At 55.8% G+C, this 15,425-nt stretch overlaps 1 protein-coding gene across 2 annotated transcripts; it reads left to right on the plus strand.

Annotated features, from left to right (window-relative positions):
• The first annotated feature begins 664 nt into the window (after window positions 1-664).
• Window positions 665-14,997, plus strand: KRT78 (keratin 78). 2 transcript variants are annotated; one of them, XM_058308180.2, is made up of 13 exons: window positions 665-799; window positions 915-958; window positions 1,286-1,515; window positions 1,998-2,114; window positions 7,631-8,112; window positions 8,521-8,735; window positions 10,071-10,131; window positions 10,543-10,638; window positions 11,618-11,782; window positions 12,080-12,205; window positions 13,916-14,136; window positions 14,391-14,425; window positions 14,505-14,997. In XM_058308180.2, the coding sequence occupies exons 5-13, from the start codon at window positions 7,645-7,647 to the stop codon at window positions 14,822-14,824; spliced, it is 1,707 nt and encodes a 568-aa protein (XP_058164163.1). In that variant the 5' UTR covers window positions 665-799; window positions 915-958; window positions 1,286-1,515; window positions 1,998-2,114; window positions 7,631-7,644; the 3' UTR covers window positions 14,825-14,997. The 2 variants fall into 2 exon arrangements, with proteins under 2 accessions (XP_058164163.1, XP_058164164.1); XM_058308181.1 differs by lacking the exons at window positions 665-799; window positions 915-958; window positions 1,286-1,515; window positions 1,998-2,114 and having other exon boundaries at window positions 5,268-8,112.
• Window positions 14,998-15,425: the final 428 nt, after the last annotated feature.

The following is a 15,425-nucleotide window of genomic DNA, read 5'->3' on the forward strand; positions in this document are numbered from 1 at the left end:
GCTGCCTCCTGGGCCTTGCGCCCTCTGGGTGCTGCGAGGCTATCCTTAGTAACATGCCTCGTAAATATTTGCCAAATCGGAAGCTGTCGCTAGCAACAGGGCGCCCGGCTGGCTGAACCTGATGGGGTCAGCGCGGCAGTGGCTGGGTGCTGAGGCCTGGATGGACAAGTCTGGCCTGTCAGCTCAAGTTTTCTGACCTGTATGCTACCCTTTTCCCCTTTCGGGGGCCCTGTAAACTCTGCCCGGCCCCCTTCCTGCTCTCGGGCACCGGCTCCCACAGTCTGGACGGTCTCCCCTCCACCGGAAGGCCTCCAGGGTCCTCAGCCCCAGCCGGCGGTGTGTGGAGCCAGCGCACGCCCGCTCTCGAGAGCTAATTGTGTGCGTCTTCGAGTTCAGAGACGTCACCTTGGTGGCCTGAGATCTGCCATGGGGGGAATATTTACGGTACAGAAATTGGTAAACCCTGCAAAACAGAGACCCCGCTCCCTGCCAAGAGCCCCACCACCGGGCTGTGTTTCGGCAGCCTGACCTGCCCAGCAGGTAGGAGCGGGCCTCTTCTCCCTGGGGATCTCTCCCCCCGGCCCAGCACGGGGGAAGCTTCCAGTTCTCGTTGTTAGCTAAGCAACTGCATACACATACGTATTCCATAAAGGAGCCTCGGAGGGTTCTGTGATGCTCCTGAGAAGCCGAGAGGAGGCTGCAGTTCAGAAGCTCTGGGTTCTCCTCCTGGCTTGGCCTCTATCTGTCTTTGAGATCTGGAACATTGGCTTTAGTTTCTGTGTCTGTAGAGTGAATGAAGGTAATACCCACTTCTCCAATTATGGTGAGGATTAAAGAAGATCAAGGCTCTGCAAACGCCCAGCACTGCATCTGGCACTCAGATGGTTCTCAATAGAACTATTTTTTTTTACCAGGAGTTATCAAGGATTGAACCCAGGACCTCGTAGATGGGAAGCAGGTACTTAACCACTGAACCATATCTGCTCCCCTCTCAATAGGTGTTTTTTTTTTTTTTTCAGGGACTGGGGAAACCTGGGACCCAAGACCTCATAGGTGGGAAGCCAGTGCTCAGCCACTGAGCCATGTTGGCTCCCCTGAGTTGTTTTTTTCATTTGTTTGCTTGTTGTTTGTTTTTGTTAGGAGGCACCAGGGACTGAAGCTGGGACCTCCCATGATCCACTCCCCTCAATAGGGTTTTTTTTTTAAGATTTATTTTTGTATATTTATTTCTTCCCCCACTCATTGTTTGTCCTAACTGTCTGCTCTCTGTTTGTCTTCTTTTTAGGAGGCACCAGGAACCAAACCCAGGACCTCCCATGTGGGAGGAAGACACCCAGTCACTTGAGCTACCTCCGCTCCCTGCTTGTTGTGTCTCTCATTGTGCTTCCTTGCTGTGTCTCTTCATTGTGTCATCTGGTTGTGTCAGCTCACTGCATCAGCCTGTTGCATCAGCTCGTTGTCTTGCTTGTCTTTAGAAGGCACCAGGAAATGAACCTGGGACCTCCCGTGTGGTAGGTGGGTGCCCACTGCTTGAGCCACATCTGCTCCCCTCAGTAGGGTTTTAAAAAATGCTTTGTAAAACATCATCATGTTAGACATGTAAATGGGTGTTATTACTCCGAAGTTACAGTTCAGTATTGTCCCTCACTCCCACCCTCAGCCTGGAACTTGGAGACAGGCTTAAATTCTGAACCCCTAAGAAAGAGCTTTGCTTCTCTCCAAGGCCCCTGTCTTGGGAATGCCCTCCTTGTGGGTTCTGGGGCCTCTTCATCAGGGCCTGGAGGTGTACCCCTTCACTATTGCAGTGCACCCACATCTGGAGAGGTGCCACTTTCCTCCATTGGCAGTGCTGAGAGGAGGGCACAGGCTGCCTGCACCCAACACTGCAAGAGAGAGGGCGTTGGGAGCAGAACATGCCAGCGTGTGCCCTGCCTGGCCTGGGGCACGGAGAGGGGCAGGCTCTTTAATGCCCTCTCTCCTTTCTCTTGCCCTGACAGGCCAAGACTGGTGTAATGACAAGGTGCCCTAGAAGTTGGGAAACAATCACATCCGAAGAATACCACTCACTGGCTTTGGAGAAACCCTGAAACTTTCAGCTTTGGCTCAACAACAGGGTGAGGGTTGACCTGTTTTTTCTCGGAGGGCGCTGTGTAAACCATTGGTAGAACGCAGATGGACTTAGAAGGCCCAGAGTCTGACAAACCTTTTACATTTTTAATCGTTATGTTTTATTGGATTATGAAATAGGAAAATTAGAATTAGCATATAAAAGCCACGGTTTTCAAGGATTTTAATGCTTAGGGTCAGGAGAAAAAAAAACAGTGAATTGATTTAGATTTGCTTTAAAGAAAAATATTCCGTCCACAGTAGTACCCGAGGAAGGACGACACGGTGTAATGATAAAGGCGGAGGGTGGGATTTTCTGGCTTAGAATTTGGCGTGCATTTCTCGGCTGCGGAGGTGCAGGCTGAGGGAAGGTTCTGTGGTGCTGAGGCCAGGGGGAGCCATTGGGCTGTCTGTGGTCGTAGAGGGAAGGCTGACCAGAGGCAGGACGTGTGTGCCTTTTCTCTCTGGTGCCCCTCAAGCAACGTGACGGTGGCCACCCCCATCCCTGGGCTGTGAGAGCCAGGGAAGCACGCATGGGGGTGGCCCAGCCTCACCCCGACCCGGGTTGGCTCCGCCCCGCCCCGCCTCTCCAGCCTTCCTTCGTGCCTCGGAGCCCTCAGATGCCAGCAGCTGACTTATGGTTTTCCTGCGCATGCTAAGGATAAGGATGCCTGCTGCTCTAAAGCTGACCCCTGAGCCCCACCCCCCCCATACCTTTTATTGCCTTGACTGGTTTTCCCGTAGCTTCCAGACCCCCACTGCCCCGAGTCAGATGGAAAGTTCTTCTAAGGCAGGAATTTTTCCTAGCCTTTGTCTAACTTGGTGTCTGGCTCCTGGTTGGTGCTTTGTAAATATTGAAAGAATGAGTGTTGAGGTCTGAGCTTCAGTTTTGGATCTGCTGTGTGACGTTGGGAGGCTTTCCAGCGGCATGCCATAGAGCTCTCCTGCTGTCCTGCCAGGTCTTGCTTTCCTCTCAGACCATGCCACCCAGGCAGGGCGGAAAGAGGGACCCTCGCCCATTGCACCAGCATTCCCACTCGCATAGCCTCTCTGCTCTTGTCCTCCGCACTCTTGGTATCTTGTGTTCATGTCTGTTCATTAGACCTATAGAAATTTGTCAGGGTGGGCGTGCGGCCAAATCCACCCTTATCCGTCCTGTATCTCCTGCATCTCTTAGCGCAGTGCTTAGCCCGTAGTAGGTGCTTGATAACACGCACACACACTCACACATGCACACGCACTCGAAACATGTTCCTCAAATGGATGGATGTCCCCAAGCTTGGGTGGTGGTTGGGGAATGACTAATGCTTCAGAGAACAGATTTGAGAGTCACAGGAATCACAGGAGTTTGAAAGATGGAAGGAAATCAACAAGATGAAACGGAATGGAGAGTCATTCATTTGGCAAATATTTACTGAGCGCCTGCTGTATGCCAGGCACTGTTCTAAGCACAGGGGAAACAGAAGTGAGCAAAATAGACAAAATCCCTGCCATCATGAATAAGTAGAGTACGTGGCATGTTGGGAAGTGACAGGTGCTAAATAGAATCAAAGCAGGGAAGGGGGTAAGATGTGTCAGAGCTGGTGTGGAGTCTCAGTGTTGCAATTTTGGTTTAGGGCAGTCAGAGAAGTGACTTATTTATTTATTTATTTATTTATTTATTTATGTTTATTTCTCTCCCCTTCCCCCTGGCCCCAATTGTCTGTTCTCTGTGTCCATTTTGCTGCATGTTCTTCTTCTTCTTTTTTTTTAAAGATACATTTATTTTGTATTTATTTCTCTCCCTTTCCTCCCCTTGCCTCCCCACCCCCAGTTGTCTGCTCTCTGTGTCCATTCGCTGCGTGTTCTTCCTTGTCCACTTCTATCCCCATCAGCGGCCTGGGAATCCTTGTCTATTCTTGCTGCATCATCTTGCTGTGTCAGCCCTCCACGTGTGCGGCACCATTCCCGGGCAGACTGGACTTTCCTTCGTGCTGGGCAGCTCTTCCTATGGGGTGTACTCCCTGTGCGTGGGGCTCCCCCACGTGGGGGACACCCGTGCGTGGCAGGGCACTCCTTGCGCACATCAGCACCGCGCATGGGCCAGCTCCATACGGGTCAAGGAGACCCGGGGTTTGAACAGCGGACCTCCTATGCGGTAAGCAGACACTCTATCCATTGGGCCACGTCCGCTTCCCTGCATGTTCTTCTTTGTCCACTTCTGTTGCTGTCAGCGGCACGGGAATCTGTGTCTCTTTTTGTTGCGTCATCTTGTTGTGTCAGCTCTCCGTGTGTGCGGCGCCATTCCTGGGCAGGCTGCACTTTCTTTTGCGCTGGGTGGCTCTCCTTACGGGGCGCTCTCCTTGCACATGGGACTCCCCTATGTGTAGCAAGGCACTCCTTGTGTGCATCAGCACTGCGTGTGGGCCAGCTCCACACAGGTCGAGGAGGCCCGGGGTTTGAACTGCGGACCTCCCGTGTGGTAGACGGATGCCCTAACCACTGGGCCAAGTCTGCTTCCCAAGAGAAGGTGACTTTTGAATAAGAGCCTGAAGACAGTGAGGGAGCAAGTTATGTGTCTATCTGGGGAGGAACATCCCACGAAGAGGGAATAGCAGGTGCAAAGGGCCTGAGGTGGGAGTGTTTCTGGCATGTTGGAGGATGAACGAGCATCTAATCTAGGTTAGGCCTTTTCTTGCTCTATATTTTTCTCTCCTTGTCATAATTGCCATCAAATACTTGCCTAATTACCTGTTCAGTGTCTGTTTCTCCTCTTAACTCTAGCCTCTCTTGTTGCAGAGGCTGGGACTTGGTCTCTGCTAAATTCTAACTCTCAGCACAGGCCTGGGACACAGTAGGTACTCAATCATATTTTGCTGAATAAATGAAAATGTGAGTAAATGGTACTGGAGTCAGAAAATAAACTACATGAGTGAGAAAAGGCTTGAGAACAATTAGAGTGAAGGGAGCTGGGGACTTGTAGCTGTGGCCAGGGGACAAGGGCTAGAGCAGTGACAGAAGGGGCTGCCAGGGAGCTACAGGAGGCTGTGTTGTGAGAGGCTTTCCCGGAGGTGGGGCAGTGGCGGGGGGTCAGGAACTGTGGAGCGAGAGGCATGGCTGAGGGTCGTAAGGGGGAGAAGGGGAGACTGAGGGGGGATAGAACCCATTAGAGCCTTAGAATTCCTGGGTTTAATGCTAAGCCTACGATTGGAGCCATTTATACTTTTGCTGTTACGTGATTTGGGATCCCTTTGTTGACATTTGTGTGCAGAAAAAAAAAAATCACTCAGCCAGTGAGGGGCCTAAGGTCCAAATTTCCAAACCACTTCACCATTCTTCCCTTCATTGACTGGCTTTTTTTTTTTTTTTTAAATAGGGAAAACATGGAAGAGGGTGTAGATCAGTGATTGAGTATCTACTTTTCATGTAAGAGGTCCCGGCTTTAATCCCTGGTGCCTCCTGAAAAAAAAATGAAAATAGGGGAAAGCCAATGTTTCAGTAGCATTTGCAAATGTGGGGATTCAAGAAGGCCCCGGGCTGTAACTGTCATGGCTAAGAATTCATCTTTTAACACTAATGTTTACTGATGCCTCGCGTGTGCCGGATGCTGAGCTGGTTGGAGTGGTGGGCAAGACAGACGGAGTTACGATCAAGGGTTTAGTGTAGTTAGAAAAAGTTTGAAGGGCTGGCATGGGAAGGGGCTGGCTGCATCCTCGGGGCCTGAGCTGGATGGGGGTCCTGGCTCTAGCCCTGACTTACTGGGGATGGCCTTGGGCAAAAGTCATGGGCCAAAGCAGGCATCACGGTCATCTGGTGCAAACTCGTGGGGCCTCCCACCCTGTGCCCCACCCTGTGGGGCCTCAGAGTCCTCAAATGAGGGACTGGGCCAGATGACCTGGGAGATCTGACTCTCAGTGTTCTCTAGTATTGCAACTATGGGGAAGTTGTGTGGAGATGGACTGGGTCCCATCACGGGTGCAACTTCTGTCCTCCACCCTTAAGACTGGCGGGGAGGGATGGCAGGGTGCAGGCCACAGAAACCTTTCTCAAGCACTTTGGTGGAGACCAGAAAGATTGCACAGAGCCTGGCCTCTTTAAGGCGGTCCTGGGGCTGGCAGGTCCTCTTCAACCCACTGCCCAGCTCCTCATCTGGACTCGGGGGCTGCCCCGTGCTGCCTCCCCCCTCTTGGGAGCATCTGACTCTCCTTGGCTGTTTTCTTCTTCTCCTCCTCGCTTGAACCCCTTTGTTCTCCCCACCAAAGGCCCAGCCTCTTCTTTCCCGGAGGTCATTCGTCATTGAGTTTCACTGGGCTTTGTTGCCAGAGGGGGTTGGGGGAAGGAGGAAGGGGCTTCTAATCTCCAGGAGGAAGGTACTAGGGTGGAGTCACTACAAGACTGTCTCGCCAAGGCTGACTTCCTCATAGCGAGTGCTTGAGTGTTGATTGTGCCCAGTCTCCGTCTCTGCTCTGAGTTGTCTTTTCAAAGGACCCCTTCCTCCAGTGTCCTAGCTTCAGGGTGTGCCAGGTTCTAGAAAAGGGGGGCCAGGGAGAAATAGCTGTCCTGCTGTGTAAAGAAGAAATTTTAGACTTTTGCAACATTTGGAGCTGCCCAACTCTGCTTGCTGGCGACGGAGGAGCTTAAGGGGAGGGTTTTGGATGTCTTCCTACAGGAATCCCGCGTTGGGTGGGAGGGAGGCTGTACTAAAATACTAGTTGAACCCTACAGTGCTCCTCCACTGATCAGACTCTCAGGTTAAAATAACCCTGAACCCATCCTGTGGAGGACCCCGGATCTCCTGTTCCTACGCCTAGGTCCCCAAGAGAGCCTTTTCCTACATACGTATTGCGTTTCAGAGCCCAGAAGTCTTGAGTTTACAACCAATAAATGCATTGCTGGGCTCCAGGGGGGCGGGCCTGGTGGAAGGAGCAGGGACAGGCTGGGCTCGGAGATGTCTGTCCCTTCCACCCTGGAGGGAGATGCCTGGTTTGATTAGGTGGTGGCTCATGGATGATTACTGGGTTGGGCAAGAGGAGGGACTTGGACACCCTGTTTTTCTGTCTCATTTCCAAATCCTGGAGTATCTTTTAGTCAACGATAATAACAGCTCAATTGACCTCCCAGCCTTGTAGTACTGCAAAGTGCCTTCCTTCTCCCTCTCTTGCAGATTCTTCTTTAAGAAGCTTCATTCCCGCTGTTCAGCCCCTCCTTCCAGTTTCCTCTTCCTTTGAACATCCCTCTTCCCCTTTTCCCTCTCTTCCTCCTGGAGGCCTTCCTCGAGTGGTTCTCAGGGACTGTGCTCTGAGCCATCCTGCCCCATCGCAGCCCCGAAGTCCTGGTCTCTGGCTGCCCCCTTGTCTCCGGGGGGTGCCCCACGTCCTCCGCCAGCCTGGGAGCTCAGAGGGCAGGGTCAAGGTCCCCTCTCCCCTGGGCTCTGCACGTGGCTGGGAGGCCTCAGAGGGCAGGGGTGACTGACTCCAGGTGCCGGGATAGGTCAGTCGGAGCCAAGTGACAGACACAGTCAGGCCAAGAGCATCTTGTTCTCCAGGGCCCAGCCCAGGCATGGGAGGAGATAAAAGTCTCGTGCCGGAGCCCCGGGGCAGGAAGTCAGACACCTTGACCGTCCTTCTGTCTGCAGCTGCGTGCCCATCTGTCCCTGCCATGTCGCTCTCGCCATGCCGGACCCAGAGGGGCTTCAGCGCTCGCTCAGCCTGTTCTGCTCACTCGGGGGGCCGGGGCGGGGCCGGCTTCAGCAGCAGGAGCCTCACCTCCCTCGGGGGCTGCCGAGGAGGGGGCTCTCGTGGGAGGACGTGGGGGTCAAGGAGGAGGCCGGGGGCGTGGTTTGGCGAGGGAAGTGGTGGGTCTGGACGCTCCCTGTGCCCTCCGGGGGGCATCCAAGAAGTGACCGTCAACCAGAGTCTACTGACCCCACTGAAGATTGAGATTGACCCCCAGTTCCAGGCAGTGCGGACCCAGGAGACCCAAGACATCAGAACGCTCAACAACCAGTTTGCATCTTTCATCGACAAGGTGAGGGGCAGCTGACCCCAGGTCCGGTCTCCGGGCCTCCCTCAGAGCAGTTGTTCTTGATGGACTTGGGAATGGGGAAGTCTGATCTCCTTCCATTGCTTTTCTAATCACTTTGGTGACATGGATGTCCTCCCCCGCCCCCAACCCCCTGTGGTCTAGCTGGACTCTCTGCGGCTGTGCCGAGGCCCTGTGGGTCCACGGTTGGGGCTAAGGGCAGAGAGCAGCTGGGTAGCCCATTGGCCCTTCCAGTAGCTCCGACGTGCTCAGAATTTCGTGGGAGGGCATGAGTCTCCCCCTGCACAGGCCGCGGTGGGAGGGAAGGGAAAGTTGGTCCCTGAGGCTTTACCATCCAGAGGCTCTGCCTGGAGAGCCCCACAGGAGCTTCAGGAACCCTCTGCTCCTCTCCAGGTGCGCTTCCTGGAGCAGCAGAACAAGGTCCTGGAGACCAAGTGGGCGCTGCTGCAGCAGCAGGGGGTGAGCGCCCGCCCCCGGGGCCTCGAGCCTTTCTTTGAGGCCCACCTGGCCCAGCTCAGGCAGCAGCTGGAACAGCTCCAGAGAGAACGGAGGCCTCTGGACGCTGAGCTGAAGGCCTGCCGGGACCAGGAGGAGGAGTTCAAGGCCAGGTAGGAAAGCCCCGGTCCCCAGCGCTCCCCCAAGGGGCCCGGGAGGGGCTGGATGGGGCCTTCAGCCAGAGCTCCCCGCGCTGAGCTCCCAGAGACGCGTGGCCTCCCTCCCCTCCACCTGCGCCCCCTCCCCTCTGTCTCCCCATTGCCTCCGACTCTCAGGGCCCCCCACCCGTGCCCCTGCCCGGGTCAGAGGAGGCCGGGGAGACCCATGTCCACCAGGCTGTAGCCTGGTTCCCACAGGCCCCAGCTACGCGGGCCCGTGTGTTGGTCAGGCTGGGAAAGGCTTACTTCAGCAACGCCTCAGTGGGGTTTTCTCGAGAAATTCCTGTTCTGCAGGCTGTAGGCTGGTGTGACTCAGACGTGCTCTGGTCACAGGCGTGGAAGGGAATCTGCTCAGGGGGGCCATCCGCAGGCCCACCGCCTGATCCACACTGGGCTGGGGTCCTGAGCTCCCCCCTGGGCTGCCCAGGGGGCGTGAGAGTGCCTTGGGGCAGCAGGGGCGTTGGCACTGGGCGGCCTGGGCCAGTGCAGCCAGCCCCTCCCAACCTCAATTTCCTTATCTGTCAACTGGGGAAATGTCGCCCGCCCTCCTCCTCTCTGGGAGGATGGGCTGGGAGGTGGCGTGGGCCCAGGGAGGTGCTCAGGACTGGCCAGAGGGGGCCCAGGGAGGCGCTCAGCACTGGCCAGGAGACCTGCTTTTTTTTTTAATGAAAAAAGAAAAAAAGAAATTTAGATTATACAAATGTCACATAAAAATATAGGGGATTCCCATATGTCCTGCTCCCCACACCTCCCATATTTTCCCACATTTCCCTCGTTAGTGAGGTCCATTCATTGCAATTAATGAACATTGCCGCTAAACGTGGGTTAAAGTTTACATTGTAGTTTACACTCTCTCTCACCCGATTCTGTAGGTAATGGCAAAATTTATAATGGTTTGTATCTGTCGTTGCAAGAGACCTGCATGTTAGGTCTCCTTTGGCCACCGAATCATCCATGGGGTCTTAGGCAAGGCTTAGAATCTTTTTAATGAAACGCAGACTGCCTCCCTCCAGAGGACTTGTGAGGGGCCATAGAGAAAGGGTATTTGAGGGCTCCTTATAGACTGTGGAATGAAGTGGTCTTATTGTCACTAGGGGGACGTGGGCTGAGAGGGACATATCTAGGAAGTGACAACTTCCTGATAAGACAGGTAGAGCGGGGGATGGCCGCTGCCCTGCCTTGGGGCCCCTAAAGGAAGGGGCAGCTTCTCCAGGGAGGTGGTGCTTGGAGGCAGGGGCACGGCCTCTGACCTTGGCCCCTGGGGCCGCTTCTTCTCCACTTCCCCGGCAGGTATGAGCAGGAGGCCCGCAAGCGCGCCACAGCCGAGAATGACTTTGTGGTCCTCAAAAAGGTGAGAGGAGGGGTTTTGTGCATAGCCTCGTCCGGGGCTCATAGGGGAGAAGGCAGGCAGTCCTGAATTAGGAGGTAGTAGCACTCTGCCTGCAGGGACCCTCCGGGTAATGGGACCTCTGCCCAAGTCAAGGACCCCAAGGTGCCGTGAGCTCTGGGTGTCACCACGGGAGGGGACGGGGAGAGAGTGGCGGAGGCAGAACCGGTTGGGATTGATCAAGGAGGGCTTCCTGCAGGAGGTGTGGGTCAGTGCCTGGGGAAGGAGCCGGCAGGGCCGGGCTGGACAGAGAAGGGGTGGGTCCCCAGGATTGGTGGTGGCTGGGGGGTGGTCGCATGTGAACGGAGTCCCCGAGCGGGGAGTGGGCCCGCGGATAGGAGCTTGCATGCACGGCTTCTGTCTCCCTTTCCCCAGGAGGCCGATGAGGTTTTCCAGAGCAAGATGGAGCTGGAAGGCCAGGTGGAGGTGCTGCGGGAGTACATCTGCTTCTTGAGGCGTCTGTACGAAGAAGTGAGGCTCGGTCCCGGGAGCGTGGTGGTCTGCCAGGGGCGGGTGGCAGCGAGGGAGGCGCAGGGCAGGCAGGCTCCCTGCGGCGCGGGGCAGGCCCCCTGGGGAGACCGAGGTCCCGGGTCCCTCAGCCCTTCCACACGCAATTGCTACGCGCAGTCCATGGAGACGGCTGGTGCTGGGGATGCGGCAGCGAAGAGGCAGCCCAAAGCGCTGTGCTTGCTTTTCTTTTTCTTTTTTAAAAATTTTAATTAAATTGCCTTTTTTTAAAAAAGGTACTAGATCACTAAAAATGTTATGTTAAAAAATATAAGAGGTTCCCACGTACCCCACACCACTCCTCCCACATCGACAAACTCTTTCAACATTGTGGCACTGTTAGGAGATAGACAATGAACAATAGACTTAAAAACGAGGGGATAATGGGAAAAAAAGGAAAAATCAGAGCAGAGGAAGGCGGATTGGGGATGTGGAGGGAGGGCAGGTGGCAATTTTGAACCAGCTGGGCAGGGTGGGCCTCAGGTAAAATCTGAGCAAAGACTTGAGGGAGGCGAGGCAGGGGGGCTGTCTGTGGCTGGGGGCGTGGGGGTCCCGGGGACAGCGCGCGCAAGGCCCACGGCTGGGAGGTGCCTGGTGTGTTTGAGGAAGTGCAAGGGGCTGCTGGCTGGGCCGGTAGGAGTGGGCGAGAGAAGGGGGGTGTGAGGTCAGCGGAGTAAGGGGGCCCGGGTGACGGGGGCTCAGCAGGCGCCTTTCCTCCAGGGCCACGCTGCGAGGCTCGCTCGAGACCACCGCCCACGACCTTCCTTTTCATTGAGGCCCCGCGCCGCACAGAGGGCAGGGGCTGCCGCGCGCCACGCGGCTTAAACGAGGGCTGCCCCGGCCGCCGGAGTGTGGCGAGAAAGTCGGGCAGCCTGCCCTCCTGCCGGGGGTTCCCCGGGGAGAGGGCCCGGGGCGGTGGGCACTGACTCAGTCTCCCCTGCAGGAGCTGGGCCAGCTGCAGTCCCAGGTCTGCCGCACGTCCGTGGTGCTGTCCATGGACAACAACCGTCGCCCGGACTTCAGCGACATCATCGCCGAGATCCGCGCGCGCTACGAGGAGATCGCTCAGGCCAGCAAGGCTGAGGCCGAGGCGTGGTGCCAGGCCAAGGTGCTGGGGCCCGCGGCAGCCCCAGGCGGGAAAGGGCGGGTCTCGTGCGGCGGCCGGGGCGCGCCCCCCCCCCCCGATGATGCGCCTGGAAGTCCAGGGCTCGACCTGGAGGAGGCCGGCCGGGGAAGCTGGGCCGCCTGGGCAGGAGAGCGGGGGCCTCCTGCAAACACATCCCACCGTGTCCTGGGCCCAGGCAGTTAACCCTGGTGCTTTCTGGGGTCTCGGGGTCAAAGGTGGCTTGTCATAGGTGAGGTCTTTTTATTAATGGTGTCACCTTGGCTCCCTGTCCCCACCCAGTACCAGGAGCTCCAGGCGTCTGCCCAGCTTCATGGGAACAGCATGAACGAAACCAAAGTCCAGCTCTCCCAGCTGCACCAAGAGATTCAGAGGCTGCAGAGTCAGATTGGGAGCCTCAAGAAGCAGGTAGCGTTCCCAGGGCCCAAACAGGCTCTCCCTCTCCTCTCCCTGCCCTAGTGCCTCCAACTCTCCCCCCATTTGCCAGTTTCTCTCTCCCTAGCTGGGGTTGACACTGGGTTTGTACTGAAATTTTTAAAAAATTTCTCTCCCCTTCCCCCCCCCCCCCCGCAGTTGTCTGCTGTCTGTGTCCATTTGCTGTGTGTTCTTCTGTGACCACTTCTATCCTTATCAGCGGCACCGGGAATCTGTGTCTCTTTTTGTTGCGTCATCTTGTTGTGTCAGCTCTCCTGTGTGTGGTGCCATTCCTGGGCAGGCTGCACTTTCTTTCGCGCTGGGTGGCTCTCCTTAAGGGGTGCACTCCTTGTGTATGGGGCTCCCCTATGTGGGAGACACCCGTGTGTCAGGGCACTCCTTGCGTGCATCAGCACAGCGCATGGGCCAGCTCCACACGGGTCAAGGAGGCCTGGGGTTTGAACCGTGGACTTCCCATGTGGTAGGCGGATGCCCTAACCACTGGGCCAAGTCCGCTTCCCATGTACTGAAAAATTTGATGGCCGGCTGGTACTTTAGATAATTTGGGGTGGAGAAAACCCCCAGTCCCGTTTAGGATGAATTTTGCCTCCCTCTTATAAACTCTAGCCTGCTTTGCTCATGGGCTTTTCCGGGATAGTGCCACCGCACTGCACAACCCCAGGGGGCGCTGTTCACCACGTGTTTCATGCCCAGGTCTACCGCTTGCTTTCAGTTCCTTGGGGAGAGGCTTAATTCATCCCTCTTCTCATCTCTTCTTTTGACTCTTACCCCTTAAACCCAGCAGGGACCTTAAGGCCAAATACTGAATTTCCTGATCCCACCGTAGGTGGATGCCTCGTCCAGGCTGGGGGATGTGTTGGTGGCTAGCGTGGGAAAGGGCAGGGAGAGGTGGAGAGGGCATGGCAGGGGAGGTGGGCTGGCTTCCTGCTTCTTCTCCTGTAGGCTCCATTTCTACACGTGAGAGACAATGAAGTTTTAAATTGTCAAGTATCTTTGCACTCATATTCCTGAAAGCCCCCCAGACTGACTTTGGGGTCAACAGAGGGTGGAGAGACAGGCGGTTTCCTCCAGTGCTCCAGCTTGATCCCAAGTCCCGCTGCGCTGGCACCGAATGGCACCCCTCCCCCACCGCAGGTTCTGCGCGCATAGACCATTCTTAATGATCTTAATTTTTTTTTTAATTAAAATTTTTTAACTTTCAAAGAAGCTTTAAAATCATATAAATGTTATATAAAAAATGCAAGAGATTTCCATATGCCCCACTCCCTCTCCTTCCCTCACTTTCCCACATTAACAACACCTTTTATTAATGTGGTACGTTTGTTGCAATTGATGAACACATATTGAAACATTGCAACTGACCATGGCCTACTGTTTACAATATAGTTTACACTCTGCCCTGCACAATTTTTTAGGTTATCACAAAATGTACGATGGCCTGTCTTTGTCATTGCAATACGACTTTAATCTTGACCCAGCCTGGGTCTTTAATCCTAAACCACCCTGGTGCTCTCCCTTGGAATGGGATGAGAGGACCTGGGGCATGGGTGGGGACAGCCATCAATTATTTTGAGCCCATCAGATTATGGTCCACCCCACCCTCAGGTTATATCTACAGTGGGAGCTCTGGAAGGCTGTGGGGGCCTGTGGTCACATTCTCCCTCCTTTCTATCCCTTTCCTAGAATGCTAACCTGCAGTCAGACATTGCTGACGCGGAGAAGCGTGGGGAGCTGACCTTAAAGGATGCTCAGACCAAACTGGAAGAACTGGAGGCCGCCTTGAGAACAGCCAAGCAGAACTTGGCCCAAATGCTGCGGGACTTCCAGGAGCTGTTGAGCACGAAGCTTAGCTTGGACGTGGAGATCGCTACCTACCGGAGGCTGCTGGAGGGCGAGGAGTGCAGGTGGGGGTAGCTGGAGGCACCTGGGACTGTGTGACCCTGGAGGGGTAGGGCAGGAGAAAGCAATCTCCATACAGCACTGTCCTTACCAAAGGGGATTCTGATTGATGCTGTGAGTCACTAAAGGAAACCAACTCTGCTAGGAGGGATTTTTTAATTGGGGACTGAGGAATTTACCTGCTGAGAGGATAGGTGGGAGGCTTAAACCCCCCTGGGAGGTGCATTCTTAGTAGCCTTTCTTGTCCCTTTGCCCACAGGATGTCTGGAGAGTACACTGGACAAGTCACTGTTTGTGAGTATGAGGGGACTTAGTGAACGGGGTCTCCCTGGAGAGGGGAGGCCCTGCTGTGACCTGATGCGTTTCTCGGCAGCTGTGGGGGGAGGCAGCACCATCACATCTGGAGGAACTGGAGGAGGCCTGATGAGCACCTGCGGGCTCAGAGGGACGAGAGACGGTGCTGGGTCCGGCTGCTCCAGCATCGTGACCGGGGGCTCCGGTGTCAGCCGGGGCTCTGGGCAGAGCTCTGCTCTGGGTGCCTGCTCGGTGACTGGCTCTGGCTCTGGCTCCGGCTCGGGCTGCGTCTCCGGCTCCGGCTTCAGCTGCGGCTCCGGCTCCGGCTCCGGCTCCAGCTGTGGCACCATCCTGAAGAGGACTGTCGAATCAAGTTTGAAGACATCCATCACCTACTGAGCAGCCTGGTCGCCCCTGGCCCCCACCTCCTTCCTGAACTCGTTCAGTCCTGCTCCCACCCCTGCCCCCCCCCCCCACTCTGTGTGGCTCTGCGGGGCCTGCTCTGCCTCCACTGTCCACAGCCTGAGCCCTCCCACAGGGGATTCTGCAAAAGTCAATAAAGTCCCACGCTTCCCTGATCCCTGGTGCGCCACGCCTGCTGTCCTGAATGCCCGTGCGGTGTGGCCTAGCTCTGTGGTTACAGAGTGCAGAGCACACCTGAGGCCTCCTGTAGCACAGGGTTGCCCCGGTGAGCACGGCAAGCTCCACCCCGGCCCTCCTGATGGTTGCAGGCTCTCTCCCGTCCCTTCTGCCTCTGGTGTCCCTGGCATAATCCCTCCCACCCGTGAGAGCCGGCCTCTCAGAGCAGGGCCGGACGCCTCCTGTGGCCAGTTTGGACCCTGTACGCTGGGAGATGGGCCCTATGTCGAGGACCCTGGGGTCTTATCCCTTCGTGCAGTCCCACCCCAGTGATGCCCTGGTCCAGGCTACGTCCCGAGGGGCACGCCTGGCTTTTGTTACCTCGTGCAGGTTACTAGTTTAGCACTGATTCTAAGCAATG

Source organism: Dasypus novemcinctus, chromosome 12, assembly GCF_030445035.2.
Source record: "Dasypus novemcinctus isolate mDasNov1 chromosome 12, mDasNov1.1.hap2, whole genome shotgun sequence".
In the NCBI taxonomy this organism is placed as follows: domain Eukaryota; kingdom Metazoa; phylum Chordata; class Mammalia; order Cingulata; family Dasypodidae; genus Dasypus; species Dasypus novemcinctus.